The sequence below is a fragment of the Myotis lucifugus genome, unplaced genomic scaffold (genome assembly GCF_000147115.1).
Source record: "Myotis lucifugus unplaced genomic scaffold, Myoluc2.0 scaffold_298, whole genome shotgun sequence".
In the NCBI taxonomy this organism is placed as follows: domain Eukaryota; kingdom Metazoa; phylum Chordata; class Mammalia; order Chiroptera; family Vespertilionidae; genus Myotis; species Myotis lucifugus.
The window spans coordinates 1133524-1155032 of record NW_005871346.1 but is presented as its reverse complement, the minus strand read 5'-3'; the positions used below and the strand labels follow the sequence as shown (position 1 = coordinate 1155032).

At 39.7% G+C, this 21509-nt stretch overlaps 1 protein-coding gene across 1 annotated transcript in view; it reads right to left on the bottom strand.

The window, feature by feature from the left end:
- Positions 1–2120: 2120 nt before the first annotated feature.
- FAM35A (family with sequence similarity 35 member A) overlaps positions 2121–21509 on the bottom strand; it is a 124516-nt gene continuing 105127 nt past the window's right edge. The window contains exons 8-10 of the mRNA XM_023763725.1: positions 14817–15045; positions 12202–12317; positions 2121–2749 (exon numbers count right to left, since the gene is read on the bottom strand). Coding sequence (XP_023619493.1) covers positions 2565–2749; positions 12202–12317; positions 14817–15045 — 530 coding nt within the window. The 3' untranslated portion in view covers positions 2121–2564. The remainder of the gene's footprint in view (positions 2750–12201; positions 12318–14816; positions 15046–21509) is intronic.

The following is a 21509-nucleotide window of genomic DNA, read 5'->3' as shown; positions in this document are numbered from 1 at the left end:
CATGAACTTCACAGACACTCTTAGGCTACCCAATTGAGTTTTATGAAAATGTATGAAATAAGTTAAGTATACTCTCTTGTTCATCTCAGGTAAGGAATATAGCAAAGAGCTGAAGCTCCGCTGATCCCAATTAAATATTAGATGATAGTCTCTGGTGTTCTTTGTCTCACTTGAAATGGTTTAAAGGCTTCTTCCCAATAGCATGTGAAGAGCCATCAATTGCAGGAGTTCATGTTTTGGTAGATGTAGGGATTAGGACATGTCTTGGGGAACGAAGTAGAGAAGGGAAAACTTAAAAGAACAGTTCTCTTGGTGGGCTTATACAATTGGACAGATTCTACATCAAAACTCATTTGCTTCTGCTGTGGTTATGGTTGAAAGAACATGGATTAGAGGACATCAGCTCTGGGCTCGAGTTTAACCATCTGTTAGATGAATTACCCAGAGGAGCCAAGTATTTTGTTTGAATTCTAGTATCTCTAGATAAAAAATAGGACAGCTTTTTTGGGGGGGGAGGGGATCCTCACTAGAGGAGGATATTTTTTCCATTGATTTTCAGAGTGGAAGGGAAGAGACAGAAAGAAGCATTGATGTGAGAGAGACACATCCTTACGTACTCCAACTAAGCCTGGGGATTGAGCCTGCAACCAAGGTGCATACCCTTGATCAGAATCAAACCTGTGACCCTTCAGTCTGCAGGCCAACACTCACCACTGAGTCAAACCGGCCAGGGCAGGACAGCTCTCTACCCACCTTATAGGTGCTAGATAAAACCTCAGAAATCCTTTGGTCTATTCTTTTTGTCTTTCCCCCAAATTAACTCAGAAAGTTTCTACCTTTTTTTTTTTTTTTTTGTCAAAGATGCCTCTGAGGATTTATTGAAAGGCATAGACCCCTCTCCACTGAAAAATGGACTTTTGTCTGCACTCTCCCATACACATTGTTGCATATTATTTTGGGGAGAATCAAAGTTTTTTTAAAAAGGGAAAAAACCTGAATTAGAGAAAATAATTTCAATGAACTATAGGAATTTAACAAAACACAGACATAGTAAAATAAACTTGTTAATTTCATCAAGTTGTTTTTAGTTGTTTTCAAGCAATATTATTAAGTCACAACATACTCCATCCATATTTACAAGTTAAGTGCCACTCCGTATTTCCTCATTTTACCATTTTATATGAGCTTCTTTGACAAACACAATGAGAACATAAGTTGCTAAATGTTTGTTGGTAAGTCAGTTCAGTAAGGCACTCAAATCCCAACTCACAATGTGGCGCTTCCTCCCTCTGTAAAATGAAGCATGACCTTGTCTCCACCATTTTCAATTCTTCATAAAAAGACATGTTCATCTTGAACTTGTCTAAACATGGGCTTATTCAAACTAGCCCATTATTACGTGTAGTTATGATTAAGGAAATCATCTCATGGCGATAGTTTACGAAAGAGGAATAAGGAAAACTAGAGTTTGAGAGTAGAGCAGAAAGGAGTTCCTGAGGAAGTGTTAACCTGCATCCGCAGTACTTAGCCTAGCACCTAGACTCTGGCAAGGACTGCAGAAAGTGAACCTTCAATTCCCAGGAATACATTGCCGTTATTGCTAGATAATTTCTCAAGAACAGCAATTTTCACCCAGTATGCTGCAAGAATTTTTAAAACATGCAGCACCTGACTATTTAGTCAGGGGCACTGCTCTCTTTTCCCTTAGACCAGGGGTGGGCAAACTTTTTGACTCGAGGGCCACAATGGGTTCTTAAACTGGACCGGAGGGCCGGAAAAAAAGCATGGATGGAGTGTTTGTGTGAACTAATATAAATTCAAAGTAAACATCATTACATAAAAGGGTACGGTCTTTTTTTTTTTTTTTAGTTTTATTCATTTCAAACGGGCCAGATCCGGCCTGCAGGCCATAGTTTACCCACGGCTGCCTTAGACTGTCAAATAAAAATGACAACAGCCAACACAATAGTTGTCCAGTGTGAATGAATCAAAATATACCTATTTTTTGTCAGATCAGCAAAATTTTAGTAATTAGTATTTATGTGTGCCATGAGATGAAAAAGGTTGAAAATCACTGCCCTAGAAGAGAGGAAAACATAAAAACAAAAATCCCAACAAAATTTTCTTAGAAAAAAATGTTTTATTTTACATATTTAGCTCTTTATTAAATATCTTTATTTAGCTCTTTATAAAATACAAGGGTGAGCAAAAATAGGGTTACAGTTGCATGTGAAAGTGTGTTCTTATATTACTAGAGGCCCGGTGCACAAAATTCGTGCACTTGGAGAGGTCCCTCAGGCTGACCTGCATCCTCTCACAGTCTGGGACCCCTCAGGGGAAGTCCACCTGCCAGCTTAGGCCCGACCCCCCCAGGAAATAGTTTTATTATATAGGATTTGTTAATTATTGTATTATTTTCCATATGAACAACTATAAACCTACTTTTGCCTACACCTGTGTATTTAAAAACCCCAAGCAAAAGCCCTGTCATTCATTGGGCTGGAAACAAATCCTTTTCTGTGATCTCCTTGAAGTGCCATGGTCTCCACTGGCCTCAGGGAGGGCTAGGAGCATGCTCCCCAGGCAGGCGAGAAGTCCAGCAAGGAGAGGTCCTGTTGCAGCGGGTAGCTGTTTTCCTCCAACACGAAGAGGCTCTGCACCTTCAGGACGCAAGGTGCTCCGCAGGCTGCCAACAAGGAGTGGAGCACGTCTGCTGCAACCAAGCCATAGGTGACCTCCGAGGGCGGGGCTGCAGAGAACGGAAACATGCACACTCTCAGTGTCCTGTCCCACAGGCAGAAACACACGCTGCAGGCTCACTCTTCCCCCTGGCTCAGTGGGTTAGCGTAGACATATGAACCAGGAGGTTGAGGTTTGATTCCTTCTCAGGGCACAAGCCCGGTTGTGGGTTTGATCCTTGGTGGTGGGTGTGCAGAAGGCAGCCAGTAAATGATTCTTTCTCATCCCTGATATTGCTGTCTCTCCCTCCTTTTCCCTTCCTCTCTGAAATTGTTAAAGAAATATTAAAAAATAATAATAATTTACAGGGATCCTGGCTGGTGTTGCTCAGGATCAACAGTAGTTAGAGCATCAACTGAAGGACCATGGGTTCAATTACCAGTCAAGGGCATATACCTTGGTTGTGGGTTTGCTCCCCACTTCTGGTCAGGGGGCATGCAGGAGGCAACCAGTCAATGTGTCTCTCTCAAATCAATGTCTCTCTCTCTGTTTCTCTCTATCTATTTCTCTCTCCTTCCCTAGCTCAGTTCCACTCTCTCTGAAGAACAATGGGGAAAAATTTTCCTCAGGTAAAGATTAACAAAACAAAATAAAATAAAAATATATCCTCGGGTAAGAATTTTTTTAAAATGTCCATACTGCCCAAAGCAATCTATAGATTCATTGCAATTCCTATTAAAATACCAATGACATATTGCACAGATCTAGAACAAATATTCCAAAAATTTATACAGAACCACCAAAGACTCCAAATAGCCCCAACAATTTTGAGAAAGAAGAACAAAGTTGGAGGTATCACACTACCTGATATCCAACTGTTCTACAAGGCCATGGTAATCAAAACAGGCTGGCCCTGGCTGGTGTGGCTCAGGTGGTTAGGCATCGTCTCAAGTACTTAAGAGTTGCCAGCTCGATTCCCAGTCAGGGAATGTGCCCTGGTTGCAGGCTTGATCCCTGGTGGTGAGGCATGAGGGAAGCAGCCAAATCAATGTTTCACTCTCTCTTGCTCCCTGTCCCTTCCTCTCTCTAAAAATCAACAAAAATATATATATTTTTAAAAACAGCCTGGTACTAGCATAAGAACAGGCATATAGATCAATGGAACAGAGTCAGGAAATAAACCCATGCCTTTATGGTTAATTAATATTTGACAAAGGAGGAAAGAACACACAGTGGAGTCAAGACAGTCTCTTCAATAAATGGCAGTAGGGAAATTTGACTGGTACATGCAAAAAAAGGAAACTAGACCACCAACTTAGACCATACACAAGAATAAACACAAAATGTATAAAAGACATAAATGTAAGTCATAAAACCATAAAAATCCTAGAAGAAAACATAAGCAGTAAAATTTCAGGCATTAATCGTAGCAATATTTTTGCCAATATATCTCCTTGGGCAAGAGAAAAAAAGCAAAAAATAAAGAAATGGGACTACAAACTAAAAACCTTTTGCACAGAAAAAATAAAATCAACAAAATGAAAAGGCACTGAGTCAAATGGAAGAACATATTTGTCGATACATCTGATAGGGGGTTAATTTCCAAAATATATAAAAAAACTTATACAACTCAATACCAAAAAGAAAAAACAACACAATCAAAAAATGAACAAAGAAATAGACACTTCTCCAAAGAGGACATTCAGATGGCCAATAGTCATATGAAAAGATGCTCAACATCACTAATCATCAGACAGATGCAAATTAAAACCACAATGAGATATTACCTCACGCCTGTCAAAATGACTAGCATCAATAAACCAACAAAAAAGTGTTGGTGAGGATGTGCAGAAAAGGAAACCCTCATGGTGCACTGCTGGTGGGAATGCAGACTGGTACAGCCACTGTGGAAAGCAGTATGGAGTTTCCTCAAAAATATTAAAAATGGAACTTCCTTTTTATCCAGTGATCCCACTTTGGGGAATATATCTGAAGAAACCCGATCTACTCATTTGAAAGAATATGCATCCTATAACTTGATATGTGGTACCGTAATTCCTCCAAATTTGTTCTTTCACAAGATTGCTGCAGTTATTCAAGGTCTTTTTTAGTTCCATATAATTTTTTGGAGTATTTGTTCTAGATCTGTGAAATATGCTGTTGGTATTTTAATAGGGATTGGATTGAATCTATAGATTGCCTGGGGTAGTATGGGCATTTTAATGATGTTGATTCTACCAATCTATGAACACGGTATATTCTTCCACTTGTTTATATCTTCTTCTATCTCTTTTTTCAACGTCTATACTTTTCTGAGTACAGGTGTTTTGCCACCTTGGTTAAGTTTATTCCTAAGTATCTTAATTTTTGTTGCAATGGTAATGGGATAGCTTGCTTAGTTTCTCTTTCTGAAAATTCATTATTGGTGTATGAAAAAGCCATCGATTTTGGGATGTTCATTTTGTATCCTGCTACACTGCCAAATTCATTTATTAAATTTAGTAATGTTTTGGTGGAGTCTTCAGGGATTTCTATGTACAATATCATGTCATCTGCGAATAATGAGTGTTTTACTTTCTCCTTTACAATTTGGATGCCTTTTATTTCTTCTTCTTATCTGATCACTGTGGCTAGGACTTCCAGTATTATGTTGAATAAGAGTAGTGAAGATGGACATCCCAGTCTTATTCCTGTTCTTGAGGGAAACGGTTTTAGTTTTTGCCCATTTAGTATGATGCTTGCTATAGGTTTGTCAATATGGCCTTTATCATGTTAAGATATGCTCCTCTATTCTCACTTTGCTAAGAGTGTTTATCAAAAATGGGTGTTGGATTTTGTCGAATGCTTTTTCTGTGTCTATTGATAATGATCATGTGATTTTTGTCTTTCAATTTGTTTTGTGATGTATCAAGTTTACTGATTTGCGAATATTGTACCAGCCTTGCATTCCTGGAATAAATCCCACTTGGTCATGCTGTATGATCTTTTTAATATATTGCTGGATCCAATTTGCTAATATTTTTGATGAAGGATTTTAGCATCTATGTTCATCAGGGATATTGGCCTGTAATTATTTCTTTGTAGTGTCTTTATCTGGTTTTGGAATTAGGGTAATTCTGGTCTCATAAAAAGAGTTTGGAAGTGTTCCTTCCTTTTGGATTTTTTGGAATAGTTTGAGTATAGGTGTTAGTTCTTGAATGTTTGGTAAAATTCCCCTGTGAAGCTGTCTGGACCTGGGCTTTTGTTTGCTGGGAGTTTTTTTTTTTTTTTTAAATGCTGCTTCTATTTCATCAGCTGTTTTATTGATCTAATCAGGTTTTCTGATTCTTCCTGATTCAGTTTTGGGAGATTGTATTTGTCTAGCAATTTGTCTATTGCATCCATATTGTCCAGGTTGTTGGCATATAGTTGTTCATAGTATTTTCCTACAATCCTTTGTATTTCTGTGGCATCAGTGGTTACTTCTCCACTTTCATTTATGATTTTATTTATTTGGGTCCTCTCTCTTTGTTTCTTGAAGAGTCTGGCTAACGGTTCATCAATTTTGTTTATTCTTTCAAAGAAACAGCTCTTGGTTACATTGATTTTTTTCTATCTTTTTTAGTCTCTGTGTTATTTATTTCTGCTCTAAACGTTATTATTTCCTTCCTTCTACTTACTCTGGGCTTTTGTTACTGTTTTCTTTCTAGTTCTTTAAGTTGTAGCACTAAATAGTTTATTATTGATTTTTCTTATTTTTTGAGGTATGCCTGTAGTGCTATGAACTTCCCTCTCAGTACTGCTTTTGCTGTGTCACAGAGATTTGGGGTTGCTGTGTGTTCATTTTCATTTGTTTCCAGGAAGTTTTTTGTTTGTTTCTTGATTTCATTGGCAACCCATTCATCCCATATAATAAAAGGGTAATATGCAAATAGACTGAATGGCAGAAAAACCAGAATGCCTGTGGCCCCTTGCCCTGGCCGGTCCCGCCATCCAGTGAGCCCCCCCACACACACACACCCTGATCAGGGGTGGGTACAGACAGCAAATCGCCCGGGACCTACACCTGGCTGGCCCCACCCCCCAGCAGGCACCCTCACCCCGATCAGGGGTGGGGCCGGCTGGCAAACTGCCTGCAGCCCCTTGCCCTGGACAACCCCGCCCCCAATTGGCCCTCGGCCCCAGCCAGCCCACCCACGATGGCCCCGACCGGCTGGGCCCTACCAGCACATGAATTCGTGCACCAGGCCACTAGTTGTTTAATAACATGCTATTTAGCCTCCATGTGTTTGAATGTTTTGGGGTGTTTTTACATACTTGATTTCTAATTTCATTCCACTGTGATCTGAGAAGATGCTTGATATGATTTCAATCTTGTTGAACTTGTAGAGACTTGTTTTGTGTCCTAACATGTGGTCTATCTTTGTGAATGACCATGTGCATTGAGAAGAATGTATATTCTGCTGCTGTGGGGTGAAATGTTCTATAAATGTCCATTAAATCCATCTGATCCAGTGTGTCCTTTAGAGTCACTGTTTCCCTATTAAGTTTTTGTCTGGAAGATCTATCCAGTGAATTCAGCGGGGTGTTAAAGTCCCCTACTATGACTGTATTGCTGTCGATCTCTCCATTAAAGTCCTCCAGAAGTTTTTTATATATTCAGGTGCTCTTATATTGTTTGCATATATGTTTACCAGTGTTATATCCTCTTGTTGGATTGATCCCTTTAGTATTATGTAGTGACTTCTATTGTCTCTTGTGATGGCCTTCATTTTGAAGTCTATTTTGTCAGATATGAGTATTGCTACGCCAGCTTTTTTTTTCTTTTCCATTTGCATGTAAACAATTTTTTTCTATTCCTTCACTCTCATCCTGTGTGTGTCTTTTGTTCTGAGGTCGGTCTTTTGTAGACAGAATATAGTTGGGTCATTTTTTTGTATCCATTCAGCTACCCTATGCCTTTTGATTGGAGCATTTAATCCAATTACATTTAGGGTTATTATTGATAGATACTTATTTCTTGCCATTTTAATTATGTATGCCTAGGTTTCTCTCTGTGTTTCTTCTTCTCATTAAAGCAGTCCCTTTAGCATTTCTTATAATGCTAAATTGGTGGTGATGTACTCCTTTAGCATTTTTTTTGTCTAGGAAGCTCTTTATTTGACTATCTATTTTGAGTGATAGCCTTGCTGGATATACTAACCTGGTTTCAAATCCTTGCTTTCCATTACCTTGAGAACTTCATGCCATTCCCTTTGGCATATAGAGTTTCTGATGAGAAATCAGGTGTCAGCCTTATGGGAACTTCTTTGTAGGTAACAGTTTGCTTTTCTCTTGCGGCCTTTAAGATTCTATCTTTGTCTTTAAATTTTGGCAATATAAGTGTCTGGGCGTGGGCCTGTTTGGGTTCTTCTTGCTTGGGGTTCTCTGTGCCTCCTGAACTTATTCCTTTACCAGGTTAGGGAAGTTTTCTGCCATTATTTCTTCAAACACGTTCTCTATCCTTTTCTCCCTTTCTGCCTCTTCTGGCATACCTGCTATTTGAATATTGTTATGTTTCACATTAGCCCACAGCTCCCTTAAGCTGTCCTCCTGTTTTTTAATTGTTTTTTCTTTTTGGTTCTCTGAATGATTTTTTCAACCCTGTCTTCTAATTCACTGATTTGATCCTTAGCTTCCTCTAATCTGCTGTGTATTCCTTCCAGTGTGTTCTTTATTTGTACTACGTCATTATTTCTGTTTTCATAGTTATTATATCTTTTTTTATGCTGTTGAGCATCTTTACCATCATTACTCTGAACTCTGTATCAGATAAATTTCTTATCTCCATTTCATTTATCCTTCTTCTGGAGAATTCTCTTGTTCTTTCATTTTGGGGTTGTTTCTTTTTCTCCTCATTTTGGCTGCCTGTTTGGGTTTGTGACTATGTATTAGGTAGATCTGCTATGCCTCTCAATCTCTAGTGCAGAACAGTGTAAAATGCTGTCTGACTAATTAGATCAGGCAAAGACTCAAAGCCTCCAGAGATCACCTCTGCCTACAGATTGATAGAATTACAACTTGAATTGCCCTCTGGCAATTGTCCTCACATGTGGCGAGAGTTTTTCAACAGGGTGGGGGCAGTTGCTTCTGTCTGGAGGCTAATTATTATTTTCAGTCCCTCAAGTGGCCTCAAGAACTCAGCACTGTGGGGCAAGGTGTTTTCCAATAGGGTGGGTCACCTGTCTTCCCCTCAGGAAAGGCCTCCTGTATAGCAAATGTCTGTGTGGGAATGATTGTCCTCCACTGTATTAGGAAATGACTCAGCAAAGGAAACCTGGGTGTCTGCCTTCAGAGCTCTAACCCCAGAGACCCCCATCCTGGCTTCTGCTCGCACAGCTCTAGTCCACTCTGCTCTCCCTTTTCTGGAGCACAAGGTGGGTGGCTCCACAGGGAATTTTGTGCCTTGCCCCTTTAATAGGGTGCCTGAATTTTCAGCTGTCTCTCCCTGGCCAACAGCAACTCTGCTGCTTTTCACAGCCATAGCTATGCGGGTACCCTTTTCAGTTCTGGTGCTCTCTGCTGGGGGGCCCATCTTGGGGATTAGACCCCAGAGTTCTCAGTGGCAACCCTCCACAGCTAAGATAACTCTCCAGAACTTTAGTTGCTGTGTGTGGGATGTGATAACTGCCTTTCCCCTAGGCAAAAACCACCTGGACAGCAAAGACCCATAGGAGAAAGATGTCTTTTGCAGCCTGAGGGAATGACTCAGCACAGGAAACCGGGGTGGCTGCCCTCTGAGCGCCAATCCCAGACCCCCAACTCTGGACTCTGCTCACACAGCCCCAGTCCATTCTTCCCTCCCTCTGCCAGAGCCCAAGGTGAGTGGCTGCACACAAAATTTTGTGGGTTGGCCCTTTAAGAGGGTCCCTGCCTTTTCCACTGTCTCTGGCTAGCAGACAGCAATCCTGCTGCTTTTCACAGCCAGGTGCTATATGGGCACCTTTCTCAGTTCTGGTGATCTGGATTGGGGAGCCAAGCTTGGGGTTTAGACCTCAGTGTTCTCAGGTAAACCCCCTTCAGCTGAGATATCCCTCCAGACATTCAGCTGCTGTCTGTGGGAGCCTGGCCAGCCCTTTTGCACCTCCACACTTCCTACCAGGCTCTATGCAGTCTCCACTTTCTGTCCTTGGTTATCAGGATTCTCTCCAGCTAGTCCTCAGTTGATATTTTAGGGCGGTTTTTCTGTATTTTAGTTGTATTTCCAGTTTGGTCCTGGGAGAGTATCAGTGTAGCTTCCATTACTCTGCCGCCATTTTTAATTCCCCAGAGCAGCGTTTTTTTACAATAGCCAAGATGTGGAAACAGCCAAAGTGCCCATTAGTAGATAAGTGGATACAAAGCTGTGGTACATTTACACAATGAATACTACTTGGCTGTAAAAAAGAAGGATATTTTACCTTTTGCAAAAGCATGAATGGACCTAGAGATTATTATGCTAAGCGAAAAAAGCCAGTTAGAGAAAGACAAATGTTGTATGATCTTACTTATATGTGGAATCAAATGAACAAAATAAATTAGCAAACCAAATAGAAACAGCCCATATATACAGAAAGCAGACTGACAGCTGTCAGAGGGTAGGGGGTTGAGGGACTGGGTTAAAAAAGGTGAAGGGATAAAGCAAAAAATATGTACATACACAATACAGATATGTACAAGAGTATGGTGATAGCCAGACAGAAAGTGGGGTGGGAGAGGTGGAAGTGGGCAAAGGGAGGATAAATGGGGAAGGAAAGATACTTTACTTTGGGCAATGAACACACAATGCAGTATGCACATGATGTTTGGTTGACTTGTACACTTGAAACCTGTGTGGGGGTTTTTTTGTTTGTTTGTTTTATATTTTATTTTATTTTTTAATCCTCACCCAAGGACATAGGGAGAGGGAGAGGGAGAGGGAGAGGGAGAGGGAGAGGGAGAGGGAGAGGGAGAGGGAGAGGGAGAGGGAGAGGGAGAGGGAGAGGGAGAGGGAGAGGGAGAGAGAGAGAGAGAGGGAGAGAGAGAGAGAGAGGGAGAGAGAAAGAAAGACAGAAAGAAAGAAAGAAAGAAAGAAAGAAAGAAAGAAGAAAGAAAGAAAGAAAGAAAGAAAGAAAGAAAGAAAGAAAGAAAGGGAGAAATATCGATGTGAGAAACATCAATTGGCTGCCTTCCATATGCTTCCCAACTGGGAATCAAACCTGCAACCCAGGCATGTGCCCTGACTGGGAATCAAACCAGCAACCTTTTGGTGCACAAGATGACACTTAACCAACTGAGCCACTCCAGCCAGGTGAAACCTGTATGGTTTTATTAACCAATGTCACCCCAATAAATTCAATAAATAAATAAATGAAAGAAATTAACTTCTGCCACTACCACCAGACTGGGATGTACCAAATAACAACCAACAGAGTGCATACAAACAGGGCAGGTGCAAGAACATGAAGATAAACTCTCTCTGAGGTCCAGGTGCAGAGGGAAGGGTTAAAGTGGATGGTAGAGCAGCAATACTGGGGAAAACCAGAAAATCACTCCCCACCATAAGCACAAGATTATGCTAGAGGAATCTGAAGCCAGTGGTGACCTGAAGGTAATGACAGCAATAACAAACCTGAACACAACTCAATGTCTGACAAGAGTGACTCTACTCTGCTCATCCTTTGCCCCAGTAAAGGTTTAGGAAAACAGGTATGCCCATTTCCAGGTTAAAAAAAAAACTGTTTATCTCAGCTATATTTTTCTATATGTAATGTTCAGCATTCAAGTAAAAATTACTAGCCCGGCCGGCGTGGCTCAGTGGTTGAGCATCTACCTATGAACCAGGAGGTCATGGTTCGATTCCCAGTCAGAGCACATGCCAAGGGTTTTGGGCTCAATCCCCAGTGTGGGGGAGTGTAGGAGGCAGCCGAATCAATGATGATTCTATCTCATCATTGATGTTTCTATCTCTCTCTCCCTCTCCCGTCCTCTCTGAAATAAAAAAATAAATTATTTTTAAAAAAAGAGGGAGCAATCAATAGAACCAGATTACCTCATTTGCTTGAGACTAATGAGGAAAGGTATCAAGTTGGATCGCCTGCCAAATGGGTTATTTTCACTTTGTTGTTAGCCACTGACTATACCTAGCATCATAACTAAAGAGAGTAGACTTTAGGTGGTGAGCACACAGTGAAATATACAGATGATGTACTAGAAAATTGTACACTTGAAATATATATAATATTATTAAACAATGTCACCTCAATAAAATTAATTTTTAATAAACTAAGATCCTAGTGATTTTGCTTACCAAATGACACCTAGAATAAGTGATTAGGTGCTGGCTTCCCTCTATTCATGTGCTGAGACCTGTGTAGAGAAAGTTTTGCCTTACACTGTCTTGTGTTTCACTCAAGCTAAATTATCCTTCTGCTTTTATACTGACAGAATTCAGCCTTAATTTAAAGTCTAGTGTTCTTTCTGTTCCAATACACACTCTACACTCCTGACATGAATGAATCTCTCCATGGCTTGGGGACACCTTACCTATAACTCTGCTGAGCCAGTCAGGAGAAATGTTGAGAAGAATCTTCTCCATCACCTTTGATCCTACATGAACGCAGACCTTAGATAGTCCATCAGCTATGGTCATTAAAGCTGGCCTACAAAAGAGTAAATAGCATATGACCTTCAAAAGATTTTCATATTTTAAAAAATGTATAAATGCAATATAATTTCAAAAAGTCCTAGGTTTTTATGCAGGGTTAATTTTAATTTCGAAAGCAACTCTAGGATGTTCTGAAACATCCTGGAAATAAGAGAAGGGCGTTTTATTGTTTTTATTTTTAAAATATATTTTATTGATTTCAGAGAGGAAGTAAGAGGGAGAGAGAGATAGGAACATCAATGACGAGAGAGAATCATTGATCCACTGCCTCCTGCATGCCCCACACTAGGATTGCGCCCACAACCTGGGCATGTGCCCTAACCAGGAATCAAACCCTGACCTCCTGGTTGATGCTCAACCCCTGAGCTATGCGGGCCAGGCAAAAGAAGGGCTTTTTAAAAAGAGTTTCAAATGATAAAATAATCAATTAGATTTATTCCATATTCATTTTAAAACTTCAAATAGTAATATAAGAAAACAATTTTACACTGCTGTATAAATTATTTTTTGAAATAAAAATAAAGGTGATAACCACATATTTCACAATCTGATTGTCGAACTGCAGTGGGAAGGCCAGGGAGGGTTGGGGGACAGAAGGGAGGGGAGTAAGAGATCAACCGAAGGACTTGTATGCATCCATATAACCATAACTAATGGACATAAGACACTGGGGGGTAAGGGAGGGCAGGGGCTTGTCAAGGGTGGGGGGGGGGGAAAGGACACTTATGTAATACCCTTTGTAATACTTTTAGCGAAAAAAAAAAAAAGAAAAAAAAGAAATAAAAATAAAGGTGATAACCACATATTTCACAATCACAATTTCAAGGTATTTTTTTTCCATTGGATTTTTTCCTATCAGAAACAAAGTCTTTGGCGTGTCACTAAATAGGGAAGTAGATAAATAATTTTCAGTACATGATGCAATGGTATACTACATGGCATTAAAAAGAATGAGGGAGCCCTGGTCAGTTGCTCAGTGGTTAGAGCGCTGGCCCACGGACCAAAGGGTCTCAGGTACTATTCCCCATTCAAGGGTACATAACTTGGTTGCAGGTTCCCCAGACCCAGCAGGGGCAAGTACGGGAAGCTTGTGTCTCTCTCATGTGGATGTTACTCTCTCTCTGTCTCTCCCCCCACCATTCCACTCTCTCAAAAAATCAATGGAAAAATACCCTTGAGCCCTAGCCGGTTTGGCTCACTGGATAAAGTGACGGCCCATGGACTAAAGGGTCCTGGGTTTGATTCCAGTCAAGGGCACGTACCTTGGTTGCACGCTCTATCCTGGGCCCCAGTCAGGGTTTGTGCAGGAGACACCAAGTGATGTGTCTCTCTCACATCGATGTTTCTCTCTCTCTGTCTCTCCCCCTACCTTCCACTTTCTCAAAAATCAGTGGAAAAATATCCTCTGGTAAGGATTACAAAAAAAAAGAAGAAAAATAAAAAATATTCTTAGTAAGGATTAAAAAACACACAAAAAGAATGAGGAAGATTTATAAGTGCTATCAGAGAAGGCAAGCCATGATATACTTTCTCTAAGGAACAAATAACATGAACAAACAATATGAATCATATCACTCTATGTACTTTTAAAGAAAGGGATATACATACATAGTGCTGGCAAGGATGCGGAGAAACTGTAACCCTCATACATTGCTGGTGAAAATGTAAAATTGTGCAGTAAATAGTTTGGCAGTTCCTCAAAAGGTTAAACAAAGAGTTACCATATAATCCCGCAATTCTATTCCTGAGTATATCCCAAAAGAAATGAAAACATATATCCACACAATAATTTGTACATGAATGTCCATACCAGTGTTATTTATAACAGACAAAAAGTGGGAACAATCCAAAAGCTGAGTTGTGTGGAAGGGGAATGAGAGGCAACTGCTAATGGGCACAGGGCTTTGGGGGAGGTGGAATGAAAAGGTTCTGAAATAAACACTGCTATTTTGTAAAGGCATGGAATTTATAAGGCAAAAATAAAAAGATTTTGCAAGAATTTGAACTTTTATTATTTGAAAAACAATGTGTTTTTCACTGAGTTGGTTAGTCATTTTACCATAGAGCATTTGGGATCCATATTTTCTAATGTGAAGTTGTGAAAACTGAAGTACAGAAAGGTTAAACGCCTTACTAGATTCACAACTCAAAGGTTAGATCACATAATACCTTTAAATTTTGATTATTTGTTAAGGTGGGTGACTGAGCGTCTACATTTAGATCTTGGTTAAAAGTGTAAACTAAGTAAGAAATTGGAATAGTTTCTTCAAGACAATAAAATTTCCCAATTACTGCTTTTAGAAATCCTGTTATGATTACTGGGCAATATTTGCTTTCATAAATAGCTATTTATCACTTGGGAAATTCTGTACTCTTGTATTAGCTCTAATTAGTTCTCATTAGAAAGTAAGAGTTGAAATATGTCATTTATTGCTCATTTCCATGCCTATAAAAATAAATGTCTTCCATTGATTGACTTACTTAGTTGCCTTACCTGTAGTATATTTTCTTTGTAGTACATGGCAAACAGCTAAAACACTGTTTGTAGATCTTGTTCTCATCTGTTTCTAGTTCCAATCCACACTTTGCACAGCCAGTATACGTGATGTTGGGAAGAGAAGAGAAAATGCTCTTCAGAGAACTGTGAGCATTTATAACTATTTGCTGGGCTGTTGTAGCATGAAACACTAGCTCTAAAATCTGGACTTTGACTAGAATCACTCCTACAAAAAAAAAAGGTGATAAATTATAGGACAAAATTATCATTTACAAACATGGTTAATTATGTCGTTGATTTATAGTTACTTGTAAAGTTACACCCAAGATCTGGTTCTTGGTCTTTCTTCTATTTTTCACTCTTTCCCTAAATAATCTCACTCACTTATGGCTTCATTATTTTTTTTAATTTATCTTTATTGTTGAAATTATTACAGAAGTCCCCTGCCCTCCTTTCCCCCACTCCTGCTCCCTCCCCAGGCCTTCACCCCACTATTGTCTGTGTCCATTTATGTATATAAGTTCTTTGGTTGATCTCTTCCCTCCCACCCCCTTCCCTCTGAGAATTCTCAACCTGTTGCATGCCTCCATGTCTCTGGCTCTATTTTATTCATCTGTTTGTTTTGCTACTTAGATTCCAGATATGTGAGATCATGTGATGTTTGTCTTTCTCTGACTGGCTTTATTTCACTTAGCATAATACTCTCCAGGTCCCTCCAGGCTACCTCAAAGGGTAAGAGATCCTTCCTTTTTACAACTGTACAGTGTAAAGGTACCACAGCTTTTTTTATTCGCTCTCTGCTGATGGGTACTTGGGCTGTTTACAGATCTTAGCTATTGTAAATGTTGCTGCTATAGAAATAGGGGTGCATATATTCTTTCTGAATGGTGTTTCAGGCTTCTTAGGATATTCCTACAAGTGGTATCACTGGGTCAAATGGAGTTCTATTTTTAATTTTTTTGAGGAAACTCCATACTGTGTTCCACAGTGGCTGCACCAGTCTGCATTCCCACCAGCAGTGCACTAGGGTTCTGTTTTCTCCACATCCTCGCCAGCACTTGTCATTTGTTGATTTATTGATGGTAGCCATTTGGCAGGTGTTATTTTAATTTGCATGTCTCTGATGATTAGTGGCGTTGAGTATTTTTATATGTTTCTAGGCCATTTGTATATCTTCTTTGGAGAAGTTTCTATTTATTGTGTCTGCATATTTTTTAATTGGATTGCTTCTCTTCCTTTTGTTGCGTTATATGAGTGCTTTATATATTTTGGAAATTAGCCCCTTATCAGATATATCATTGGCAAATATGTTGTCCCATACAATGAGTTCCCTTTCATTTTGATGCTGTTTTCTTTTGCTGTGCAGAAGCTTTTTATTTTGATGTCGTCCCAGTTGTATATTTTTTCCCCTTTGTTGCACTAGGCCTTGTATCAGTGAAAATTATGCTTTGTGAAATATCTAAGATTTTACTGCCTACGTTTCTTCTAGGATTTTTATGGTTTCATGACTTACATTTAAGTCTTTTATCCATTTTGAGTTTATTCTTGTGTATGGTGTAAGTTGGTGGTATAGTTTCTTTTCTTTTTCTTTTTCTTGCCTGTCCAATTCTCCTCACACCATTTATTGAAGAGACTGTCTTTACTCCATTGTATGATCTTGCCTCTTTTGTCAAATATTATTTGAGCATAATGGCTTGAGTCGATTTCTGGGTTCTCTGTTCTGTTCCATGGGTCTATATGCCTGTTCTTGTGCCAATACCAGGCTGTTATGAGTATAGTGGCTTTGTAGTGTAGCTTGATATCCGATGTTGTGATCCCTCCAACTTTGTTCTTTCTCAAGATTGCTGTGGCTATTTGAGGTCTTTTTTGGTTCCATATAAATTTTTGGAGTGTTTATTCTAGATCTGTGAAATATGCCATTGGTATTTTAATAGGAATTGCATTGAATCTATAGATTGCTTTGGGTAGCATGGACATTTTATTGATGTTGATTCTAGCAATCCATGAACATGGTATATTCTTCTACTTGTGTATATCTTCTTCTAGCTCTTTTCTAAACATTCTATAGTTTTCCAAGTACAGGTCTTTTACCTCCTTGATTATGTTTATTCCTAAGTATCTTAATTTTGTTGTTGTTGTTGCAATGGTAAATGAGATTGTTTAATTTAGTTTCTTTTTTTGAGAGTTCATTATTGGTGTGTAAAAATTCCAACAATTTCTGAGTGTTCATTTTGTATCCTGTTACATTGCCAAAATAATTTATTAAATCTAGTAGTTTCTTGGTGGATCCTTTAGGGTTTTCTATGTACAATATCATGTCATCTGAGAATAATGACAGTTTTACATCCTCCTTTCCAGTTTGGATGCCTTTTATTTTTTCTTATTGTCTGATCACTGTGGTTAAGACTTCTAGTACTATGTTGAATAAGAGTGGTGAAGGCAGACAACCCCATCTTGTTCCTGTATGGCTTCAGTATTGACCCTAGAATGTAAGGGGTGATCTGCCTGCAACTTAGAGTGAAGATTTATTTGGCTAATTTGGCTGAAGAGGTGGATGTATTTTTTCTCCCTGACTTCTGGAATCATGCAAAATAAGTTTAATCTCTCTTAGAAGAAATCCCTTCAAACACTTGAAACTAGCTAACATACCTTCTCTCCCTACCCACTCTCTGTCTTTTTAATTGAACATCATCAAAAGCCAAATAGGAGGTAAGTTATTTGTCTATTCTATATTTTATCCAAAAATAATACACCGCTAGCTTATCCTCTGTTTAATTTTCTTTTTCAATTTCCTTCCCATCATCACCCACACTCTGGGAGTTGGTTATTTATCCACATGAGCACTGAGAGTCCTCATTTCTAACTGTGTGACTCACCAGGAACCTCAAGCATGCTCGTTCACTACTCACTGGCTCATGCATTCACCTGTTTAAAAAAACTAAAAATCAAAACAACAAAAAGAAGCCTGAGTATCTATTATCTGCCAGACATCCTTTGATCTCATTTATCTTTGGCTTATATATTAGTGAGGCCTGTGAGTTTATATGAGCATTCTTCTCCCTTCCTCTCCATATTCTATTTAAATCCTTTTTAAAGCATTTGTTCTTCTTCATCCTTTTATCAGGTAGTACATGCTATGAACTCATCATTCTACTATTCTATTCTCTTTTCTGGTTAAGTCTTAAAAAATGAAAGTTTTTATAAAAAAAAGTTTTCTTGATTAAAAAATTGGTTTTTAAAAGGAGTTTTTTTCTTCATATCTTTAAAGAGAGGAAGGGAGAGGAAGAGAGATAGTAATATCAATGATGAAAACGAATCATTGATCAGCTGCCTCCTGCACATCCCACATTGGGGATTGAGACCACAATGCAGGCATGTGCCCTGACCTGGAATCAAACTGTGACCTCCTGGTTCATAGTTCAATGCTCAAACACTGAGCCACACCAGCCAGGTTGGTTAACTCTTTGAGAGTCCCATTAATGATTACTTTCCTATTCCTAAGTCTTTCAGTTTGCTTTAGTTTTTTAGTACCTAATGATTATTTCACCATCTCTTCCAATAAAGTCATATCCTCCTATATAATAAGAGAGAAACATGCAAATTAACCATCCCTCCGTTACGCTCAAGCTACGCCCACAAGCCACGCCCTCCAGCCAATCCGAATGACTATGTAAATTATCTGACAAAGATGGCAATTAATTTGCATACGCAGGTGTCAAGCGCCCCAGGAGGTGACGGAGACCGTGGCCGCGAGCTCCTGGGACTTTCACTGGCCCCGGGAGGCGAGGCTGTAGCTACTCCCTCAGGCTCCCAGGTCTTTCGCCAGTCGAGGAGGCACGGCTGCTCGCGCCTAGCCATGCCTACAGACTCCCAGGACTTTCACTGGCCCCAGGAGGGAGGCCGTAGCCACGCCCGTGGGCTCCCAGGATTTTTGCCGGTCAGGGAGCCAAGGCCGCCCATGCCTAGCCACACCCACAGCTCCTGGGACCTTCCCAGCAGAGAGCGGGAAGTTTGGAGGACTTGGCAGAGCAGGAGACCGCTGGACATAGAGCAGAGCAAGAGAGAGGGCGGCTTGCAGGGCGCAGCTCCCTCTGTCACCCCAGCTTCCTCATCACAGTTATGGAAACTGACAGCAGGGAGGAGGAAGTCCCACCCCTACAGAATCAGCCTGAATCAGCCATTGGTCATACAGCTCTCAGCGGCCTGACAGCCAGGACTCATTCACCTGCATCTCAGACCTGACAGTAGAGAGGTGGGATATTGTCTAAAGAACAACTGTTGATACAACGTAGCTCTGCAGCCAAAAGATGCCGGTGTTATCAACAGAAAATGTCTGCAGAGCAGCGTGCGTCTGATCTTGAAAGAAGGTGCCTGTGGCAGAATGTATCTGAACACCAGCTACTGGAAAAACGTCGCTCTGATGCCGAAAAACACCGGCGTTATCGACAGAAAATGTCTAAAGACCAACGTGCCTTTGAAGTTGAAAGAAGGCAGTGGCGACGACAGAATATGTCTAGAGAACAGTCATCAACAAGTACTACCAATACCGTTAGTTACTGCCTTCTTAGCGAAAATGGAGTACATGAGGATGCAATCCTCGAACATAGTTGTGGTGGAATGACTGTTCGATGTGAATTTTGCCTATCACTAAATTTCTCGGATGAAAAACCATCCGATGGGAAATTTACTCGATGTTGTAGCAAAGGGAAAGTCTGTCCAAATGATATACACTTTCCAGGTTACCTGGCATATTTAAAAAGATTAATGACAAACGAAGATTCTGACAGTAAAAATTTCATGGAAAATATTCATTCCATAAATAGTTCTTTTGCTTTTGCTTCCATGGATGCAAATATTGCATTGCCATCAGGATATGGGCCATACTGTTTTAGAATACTTGGACAAGTTTATCACCGTACTGGAACTTTACATCCTTCTCGGGAGTTTGTTCAACTCTATATTTTGGATACAGCCGAAGCTACAAGTAAAAGATTAGCAATGCCAGAAAACCAGGGCTGCTCAGAAAGACTCATGATCAACATCAACAACCTCGTGCATGAAATAAATGAATTAACAAAATCGTACAAGATGCTACATGAGGTAGAAAAAGAAGCCCAATCTGAAACAGCAGCAAAAGGTATTGCTCCCGCAGAGGTAACAATGGCGATTAAATACGAGCGTAACAGTGACCCAGGTAGATATAATTCTCCCCGTGTAACCGAGGTTGCTGTCATATTCAGAAACGAAGATGGAGAACCTCCTTTTGAAAGGGACTTGCTCATTCATTGTAAATCAGATCCCAATAATCCAAATGCCACTAAAATGAAACAAATCAATGTCCTGTTTCCCACATTAGATGCAATGATATATCCTATTCTTTTTCCACATGGTGAACAAGGCTGGGGAACAGATATTGCATTAAGACTCAGAGACAACAGTGTAATCGACAATAATACTAGACAAAATGTAAGGACATGAGTCACACAAATGCAGTATTATGGATTTCATCTCTCTGTGCGGGACACGTTCAATCCTATTTTAAATGCAGGAAAATTAACTCAACAGTTTATCGTGGATTCATATTTAAAAATGGAGAGCCAATTGGATAAATTTCATCAAAGCAAACCAATCTAAGTTGAGAGTTGAAAAACATAGTGGTTTGATGGATTATCTCAAATCTAGATCTGAAAATGACAATGTGCCAATTGGTAAAATGATAATACTCCCATCATCTTCTGAGGGTAGTCCCAGAAATATGCAGCAGCAATATCAGGATGCTATGGCAATTGTAACGAAGTATGTCAAGCCCAATTTATTTGTAACCATGATATGCAACCCCAAATGGGCAGATATTGCAAACAATTTACAACGCTGGCAAAAAGTTGTAAACAGACCTGGCTTGGTAGCCAGAGTTTTTAATATTAAGCTGAATGCTCTTTTAAATGATATCTGTAAAGTCCATTTATTTGGCAAAGTAATAGCTAAAATTCATGTCATTGAATTTCAGAAACGCGGACTGGCTCACGCTCACATATTATTGATATTAGATAGTGAGTCCAAATTACATTCCTCTAATTAATTCCCTTTCAATGCGCAGGAATTTCGTGCACCAGGCTACTAGTATCCTTATATGAATTCCAAGAGTGTGTAGTGATCAACATATCTAATAAACTATAGCACATAGACTCTATATGACAGATTCCCACACATCTTTTAAATCACTAAGAAACTATTTAATGAAAGAATTTAATAATTTTAGAAGTGTCCTGGCTAGGTAGTTCAGTTGGTTAGGGTCTCGGCCCAATACACAAGCTTGTGGCTTTGATATCCGGCAAGGCACACACAAGAGTAACCAATGAACGCAAAAATAAGGGGAACAACAAGTCTCTCTCTCTCTCGTCAATTAATAAAAAAATTTTAGAAGAATGTTAACAAACTCCTAACATTTTGTAAATTTATACACCTTTTAAAAATTTAAAGTTCATTACAAATGTGGACTCTGATTTCAGGGGATTAAAGCCATTGGTCCTCTGCTGGGGGCAGGATGTGGTGATGAGTGAGCATCTTCCTGTCTTTACAAGGAGGGAGGCACAACAGGATCCTTCTCTGGCTTTTGTTATGCTTTGTTAAAAAGAGCAACCTGTCTTAGAAAATCCTTTCAAGTTGATCTCCCTTTCTCCTTCTTTTCAT